Source organism: Saccostrea cucullata, unplaced genomic scaffold (assembly GCF_032062105.1).
Source record: "Saccostrea cucullata isolate Sc308-1 unplaced genomic scaffold, CSIRO_AGI_Scuc_v1 ctg1639, whole genome shotgun sequence".
Lineage (NCBI taxonomy): Eukaryota > Metazoa > Mollusca > Bivalvia > Ostreida > Ostreidae > Saccostrea > Saccostrea cuccullata.
In genome coordinates, this window is record NW_026938459.1 from 68887 (window position 1) to 77500 (window position 8614).

Consider the following 8614-nt stretch of genomic DNA (forward strand, 5'->3'; position numbering starts at 1 on the left):
AACAGCAAAGTCATTATGTATCATATTAATTTATTAAAAACGTCCGTAGGAAGTGTAGATTTAAGTTTGTTCAAATACCCCCCCCCCCCCTTCTCCCCTGAACCCACTTTTATATTTAAAACTTTTCAATACTGAACTGATTTTTTCTTTTAGCTAGACAGTTGCTCAGGTGAGCGATGTGGTCCCTGGGCCTCTTGTTTGTCTTGATTTCATGTACGTGTCAACTTAGTCTTTGTGCAGTTTCCTGAATATTTAAATACTATGAGTAGAGAAGACACGAGTAGTGTTTCACCGTGTAAGACATAAGGTTGGATCAGGTACCATGGAAGAGTGAGCATTCCTTGCAGACCTAGGCGGCAGAACCCAACTTTTTCCAAACATAACTTCTATTGCCCTTGGATCGAAAGATCCCGAGGAATATTGTTTTGTCTTGTTTGTCTGTCTGTCTGTCAATTTTAATTTACATGTAGCCCATATCTATCAGTTACTCTCAGGGGTAAGTGTATACCACAGATGTGTCCATTCCAGAATTATGTTACCATCAGGGGCACACCCGGTAGTGTTTCACAAACACATCATGTTGGAAAATTCTGAATGGCATTATACCGCCCCCCCCGTGCACACTTTTTGTTGAAGTAAAGTAAAAGAAAGAGTTATGAAGAAGTGAATGAGGGGAAAATTGGAACTACATGTAATTGAAAGAACTTGGATTCTAAAGTCGGAATGAATTTCTGCATAGAGTTTAAACAATCAGCGTACTGATTTATGTAATGAATAAATACATTCCAAAAATATCCGGCGCGTATATTTTTCGCTATTTACAATTGACTTCGTCGAGTTCCACGTTTGTAAGATGGCGACAAGGGTAAGAAATCTGTCAACAAATCCCGGTAGAGTGTCGTACAACGTAAACTTTATTTAGTAACAAATTATTTTATGTCTTCATGTACTTGTCATCAAATATACTTGCCATTTACACACGAGAAGGGATAACTATGTTTTGCGTTAGTGTGTATTTAGTGATGTTTGTTAAAAAAAAAAAATAAGTAGGTACACTACGCCCTGACAAACCATTATCACATGTCATTGCCAGAGTTAATGAGTGAACAGGTGTTTTACAAGTGAAAATATTGATTGTTAGGACACGTCATCGAAAACGGGGAAATCTTAAAATACACAAGCAGGCGGTAAATCTAGTACTACCAACTGACCAACTCCTGACTCTCTCTTTTATTGAATGATATTCTCATAATCGCTTATCAAATTCAATTCAAACTTTTTAAGCACATTTCTCTATGTTGCGCTTAATTCATATTTACATACACATGTAAAATTGTCTACAATGTAAAGTCTTGCATTATTAATGTCTAAATTTAGTTAGAATAATTTAACTTACTTTGGTGAGGGCTTGTCCCGAATACCTCCCATATACTCTCAATGTAACAAGAAAATTGCAGAATCGCTCCGAACGATTTTGTATGTGATCAGTTGTGTATGCCTTTAAACCTAAAATAAAATCCAAATTAAGACTAAATTCAACTAATTTTCTCAACATTTTTTCTCGCTTAAAATTTACACGCCATGTTTTAAGTCAGAACTCTCTTGATTGTTCGTTGTAAATGCACTGAGTTCGAGTTATTGCCTGTGTTTATTTTGCAACATTGTGAATACACGGAACAAATTCTATCGTTGAACCAGGTCCGTAGGACACATACATGCCAACTTTCCCGATTTAGGCGGGATTCTCCCGATTTTACCCTTTCATCCCGCCTTCCCGATCGTGAGAGAAAAATTGCCCCAATTTCCCGATTTGAAAAAATTCAGACTTCCAGTTTCCCTAACACCGAATTTTGTCAATCGGGATAAGAATATCAGAGTTGTTTATTCAATAGATAAGTCTCATTGTTTATTTAACATGCAGAGTTAATTAGCCACAGGAAATCACTTCTCGCATGAACGCACACACTGCTGTCCAGGCACAGGTGCTTATAGCCTGGAGCAGTTTTCAGTTTGAAGGGGTATGCAAAGTGAAACACATAGATAAAGGGCTTAATTATTAGTCATTTCATTTAAAACAAAAATTTAAGACAATAAAATGATAATCAAACAATAAAATAGGAATCCAAAAAGATCGTTTTTTGAAAACGAAAGTAGAAAATTTCAAAGCATATATAGCTGCTGATTTTAACTGCTAATAATAAAAATATTGTATAGTTTGTCAATTTAAAAAAATACTGAAAATAATTTAGATTAAATAATACACTCATGTTTAAGTACACTGAACCCCCCCCCCCCCTTCTCCCATAGATCATACTCATACAGATGTACATTGTATTTCTATGATACAAATATGTCAAGGAAATACCAGAAACCCATATGGCATTGCCAAGACTGCAAAAGTTTATCATGTTCATGATGTAGTCTTTTATAATTTTAATTTTTCTTTGGGATGGGTGGGGGTGGGGCTTGTGTTAAAAAATTCATGATTAAATTAGGCATATTTTCTCCAAATTGATTTGTGTGTGAGATAAAATTAATGATGCACTGTCTATATACTTACTTATAGGGAATAAAGTGACACTTGATTTTAAGGGTACATACTAGAAACAAAATGTAAATTAATAGAACAGAGTGACAACTATTAAGCAAAGATATTTAAATTTGGAAAAATAAAACTTTAATTTGTATTTATTTGTATTCATAATTAAGTGCTATCAATATTATAATTAAAAAAAAGTATTTCATATTCATTTATTTTCACAACAAAATGTCGCGAATTTGAAGCTTTGAAAATTGTCGTCATGCGCAAAATCCCCCATGGGAATTTTCAAAAGTTGGCATGTATGAGGACATATATCATTTTAACGATAGAACATTCTATCTAGTCTAAATTGAGCAGTTCAATTAATCACTTTTATCAGTATGCTTTTTTTGGTTTCTACATTTATGACTTAGTACTAAATTTCATAGCTGCAGATCTGTAGCTCTCTGGTCTGGAAAAAAAAAAATTGGGATGGACAAATAGAGAGCTACAGTGCCACCCATTGAAAAAAAATGTATTTTTATTGTGCACAAAAATGTGCTGTTTCAGTAAAAGAAATGTGAGAGTCGGGAGTTATCAGAATTATAATTTATATTTATTGCTTGTCCAATATAGAAGTCAGATAAAATTACTACATTTTTGCTAATGTTGAATAGATTATAGCTTAAATATACATGTTATAGGTGCATGTTAGTTTACTTAGGTACAAAATCATTCATATTTCTTAATTGACCATATTGTCAGGAAGTATTTTTAAAAAAAACAAAAATCACACTTCAATGCAGTGTAAAGTTTTTTTTTAATTTAAACTGATCCAAAAACGATCTTTGAAAATTTTAAACATCACTTTCCAATATGAGTCTCCTTCAAGGCAATGTCAATCAGAGTTCTAAAAGTTAAAAAGCTTTTATCATTTTATGCATCGTACATTTTTTAATTGAAAGCAAAACACTTTATAGATACTCTCTCCTGTCATTTCCTATGTGCAGAACAGACATGCATCATGTCAGTCTAGTCATTGCAAGTCCTAGACCTATTGATAGAATCAGAAAAAGTTTAGAGGAGAATAAAACAATACACCTGTTGACATTTTCTTGCAGAATATGGTTCCACGGCTTCTCTTGTTCCTGTCCTTTCTGAACCTTTGCTCTGGATTCTATGTACCAGGAGTGGCTCCCAAGGAGTTTAAGAAAAATGACCTTGTAGAGGTCAGGGTAAGTGAGCCTAGATTGAGCATTGGAATGGATTGAGGCTTCCTTAATAATGTTCATAAAATTTGTAAGTTTCGTCTGACTTGATGCATTTCATTTCCAATTGGCAAAGAGTGAAGTTTCAATTTTATTAGAATTTAATATCAAGCATAATAAAAAAAAAAGAATTCTCCATCAGCATACATCAGTATTGAGATCACATGAAATAGCAAAGGTAATTCCGAAAATTCAGTGTAAAGTTTGACCTAGATCTGATCAGTTATGGAATTTTTACACTCTATATTTCATCTGGATATAACCTTCCTAATACTGAAAATAAATTTTTATTAGCAAGAACCTTATTTTTGCACAATTACAAGAGATAGTTTTCTCGAAAAAATTTCATCCTTGCATATACATGTTTTATCATTCCTAAAGATTATATAAAGCAATAAACACACTTCGTGAAATTTTGTCTTGCCTTTAAAGAGTCAATAACTAACTTACAAAAATAAGGTGTCGCGAAAAATATAGTGATCTACAGTAGATGTTCTCTGAAAGTGAAATTTATTTTCTATGTATTGAACATTAACATGAAATGTCTTATGATCATGATCAGAACATTTTAACCCAAATTACAATTTTACTAATCTGTTTGCTTGTACACCTTTCAGGCAGTAAAGATGACCAGCACCAAGACTCAGCTTCCATATGAATATTATTCACTCAGATTCTGTGAGCCAAAGGGAGGAAAAGAATATAAAGTGGAAAATTTGGGTATGTGTGTGGGTTAGATGTTCGATATCAACAAAGGAAATCAAGAGGGGAAAACAGTGAAATCAAGGGACTTAAGCGATACCTCAATTATTATTTTTTATTGACTTTTCTTTTTCTTTAAAGAAATGATTTGACCTTGCATGAAAATTTTCAACATAACATAGAAAAAAGCTTATTAATAATATTGTTTGAACGTATTTGAAAATTCTTGATATTCAGTATTGACAGCATTCATAATAAAATTAATAAATTTATTACACACAATATCTTTGTTCTCTATGTATATGTGTCTGACTATATTGTTGACATCTATTTTGAAAATATTTTTGCAGGTGAAGTATTGAGAGGAGACAGGATTGTTAATACTCCATACGAGGTTTGTTTTGTTGTACAACTATTTCTTCTTTTGTAACTTGCATATCGTTACTCAAATTTCATTTAAATGTCACAGGGACTCTTGTGTTATTTTTAAATGCATTTGTTTTGTTGACCAATTTTTACTCTTTTGTATAGTATTGGTATCATTACTCAGATCTAATTTAAATGTATCTCTAAAATGTTTCTTAATTAAACACATTTCAGATTAAGATGGCTACAAATATGGCATGTAAAGTTTTGTGTGACAAAATCAAGCTCACTGCCAAGGAATCAGCATTGATGGCAGAAAGAATTAAAAAGAACTACTATGTTCATCTGTAAGTTGCCTTTTAGTATCTCTTATTCATAGGTTTATAAATTCTTTTTTTATATTTCATAAGTTGTTTTCTTAAGTATTATCTCTTTGAAAAAAAAAAATCTTCTTGATGCAGATTATCCTTCTGAGAAATTAGCAGACCCACTTTAAGGTTCATAAACCCTCTGCTCACTCATTCAGTATAATTTGTCCAAACCGGCTATCGCTGGTTCCATAAAATTTGGCCGGTTTAGACAGAATCCGGAGTGCAGGAAAAATGCAGGAAACTATTAATTTTTGAAAATTTCGTTGTTTATTTACAAGACATCATATACATAATATAAAATATAATTGAATGATGAAATTAATCAATATTTTGGAGTATCGAAATTATAAAATAGTCTCGCATGACTCACTGTACATATTTTCTTGGCTGTTCACGAAGTTTGAAAGCCGGGTGAAATGTTACCTAAATCAAAATCTACAGGCACGCATAATATAGGCATACTATATATCAAGCGGACCGGGTTTCGCTTGTCAAAGAGCTCATTCAATGTATAGACAGTAATGCACAATTATTTACGATGTGCTAATTATGTTCCCCAAACGAAGTTGGGGAACATATTGTTTTTACTCTGTTTCTTATTATTATTATGTTCCCCAAACGAAGTTGGGGAACATATTGTTTTTACTCTGTTTCTTATTATTATTATTATTATTATGTTCCCCAAACGAAGTTGGGGAACATATTGTTTTTACTCTGTTTCTTATTATTATTATTATTATTATTTTTCTTCTTCTTCTTCTTCCTGGGTACTTTTTTGTCCGGGAATGATCTCGTAAACTATACATCCGACTAAGGTGAAATGTTTTTAGGGTCAGTAGACATGTTATGTAGATTTGCGGAACGAAGGTCATTTTGCGCGCACATGCTTGCAAGAGCGTGCACGTGCAACATGTGTAATGACCGATTTAATTGATATAGGCGTAACTTTTTAAATTTTTGATGAAATGCTTTGAAACTTATAATATAAGGATATATTAGTAGCATAGACAATATGACATGGTCGAAATAGCAAGATCTCACGCGCATGCACGTGCGCTTTGCTCTGATTGGCTGAAACTAAAGTCTCAATATCTTTCTTGTTTTTTGACGAAATCCTTTGAAATGTTGAAAATAGCCATGCATTAGGATATCCTACAACATGATATATAGCAATTATCATGAAAACACGTGCATGCACGTGCGCTGCAATCTGATCGGCTTAAACTTTAAATAGCTATAACTCCCTTGATTTTCAACCAAACAGGATGGGATTTGGAACATAGATAGATATACTGGACTACTACAAGAAAATATGGTCACCATGCACATGCATACATGTGCATGTACATGCACGGCAATCTGATTGGCTGAAACTTTAAACAGCTATAACTCCCTTGGATTTTAACCAAACGGGATGGGATTTAGAACATAGATAGATGTAACGGACATCTACAAGAAGGTATGGTCACCATGCTCATGTATGCACATGCGTGCACGTGAAATGAGCAAAATAAAAAAAACAATTGAATGAGCGTATCTTTTTAATACTTTTGGATTAAATACTTTAATATTAAGTATATTAAAATATATAGATTGTGTAGACAAGATGATATGGTCATTACGCACATGCATTCACATGCGCACGCGTGCAATGCTAAAATTTGAATGAACTTTGTACACTTCTGGGTAAACGTTTTTAAGTCTCAAATGCATCGAGTTTGTCTAATTTAATGAAGCTTCCAGGGAATATGGCACCAAAAGGGAGTTGGGGAGCGTTTGGGGAACATCTGTAACGGTCCCCGTTACAATTAGCACTAGTTATGTTCCCCAAACGAAGTTGGGGAACATATTGTTTTTACTCTGTTTCTTATTATGTTCCCCAAACGAAGTTTGGGAACATATTGTGTTTACTTTTTTTCTGAATTTTCTTCTCCGGTACTTTTTTTGTCCGCGAGTGTTCTTGTAAACTACTCATCCGATCTAGGTGAAACCTTTTTAGGGTCACTAGGTATGTAATGTAGATGTGCAGAACGAAGGTCATTTTGCGCGCACGTGCGTGCATGTGCGCACACGTGTAACGCGTGAAATGACCAATATGATAGATATAGCCGTAACCTTTTAAATTTTTGATGAAATGCTTTGAAACTCAAAACATAAGGATATAATAGTAGTATAGACATGATGACATGGTCAAAATAGCAAGATCTCACGCGCATGCATGTGCGCTTCGTTCTGATTGGCTGAAACTAAAGTCTTTATATCTTTTTTGTTTTCTGACAAAATCCTTTGAAATTTTGAACATAGTCATACATTATAAAGATCTGCAGCATGATATATAAGAATAATCATGAACGCACGCACATGCACGTGTGCTGCAATCTGATTGGCTAAAAGTTTAAATGCCTAAAACTTTCTTAGTTCTCAATAATACAGGGTGAAATTTCGAATATATGAATAGATATAATGAATGCCTGCATTATTCTACCATCAAAAGTAAATGCAAGGACGTCATGCACATGCGCGCACACACAATGCGTTAAACGACAGTATACTTAAGTCTTTTGATGTTCATGCAGAATAAATAACTTCTAAATGTAAAGACATGTAACATACTGAAGCAGATCTTTTTACCCTTGATCTTGATACTTAGGTCAAGGTCACTAGTAACCTGAATAAAATGTTGATATTAGCTATTTACCAAAATGACCTTGACCTATGAACTTGAAATCGACCTTAACCTTTGACCTTAACCCAAGGGTAGAAAGACCCCCCCCCCGCACACACACACACACAAAGTAAAGAATCGCTGTAAAGCTCAAATTACACCTCGGACCCACATAACATCTCAAGGAAACTGCAGAAAAGAGCTCGAGGAAAGAGTATTAAAATATTTGATGTGAGTTTCCAAAGTATATAGAAATTATTAATTTAATTAATTACAAATCCTGCCGTGTTTGAAATTAAAGTACAGATGAACAAAGTTGGTATATAAGCCTTCTATGTTTACATGTATTTATTTGGATGTCGTTAACAGCATTCAATTCTACTGATTTGAAACAATATTTTAATACCAAGCATCCTTTGTTTATTTAACCTTTGAAATTAAATTGATTTTTTTTAGAATTACGCAATCCCCAGAAATACAAAATCAATATACATGTACGCTCCTTCGTAAGAAAAAATAATATCAGGTATTTGCATTCATGAAAAATATATTAATAAGAAGGTCTGAAAGAATATTGGTCACATTCGCTGATACGAATGTCTTTAAAAATATCTTTGTAAACCCCAGAAAGTAGCCTCCTATGCATTGGAAAAAATAAATAGTTCCGGTCAAAAACCTTTACATGTATATATTTATTTACATAGTATATAAAATTTGCTAG

At 33.3% G+C, this 8614-nt stretch overlaps 1 protein-coding gene across 1 annotated transcript in view; it reads left to right on the plus strand.

The window, feature by feature from the left end:
• Positions 1–784: 784 nt before the first annotated feature.
• LOC134250347 (transmembrane 9 superfamily member 4-like) overlaps positions 785–8614 on the plus strand; it is a 15935-nt gene continuing 8105 nt past the window's right edge. Inside the window, exons 1-5 of the mRNA XM_062732709.1 lie at positions 785–865; positions 3643–3756; positions 4407–4509; positions 4842–4885; positions 5092–5204. Of these exons, the coding sequence (XP_062588693.1) occupies positions 854–865; positions 3643–3756; positions 4407–4509; positions 4842–4885; positions 5092–5204 (386 nt within the window). The 5' untranslated portion in view covers positions 785–853. The remainder of the gene's footprint in view (positions 866–3642; positions 3757–4406; positions 4510–4841; positions 4886–5091; positions 5205–8614) is intronic.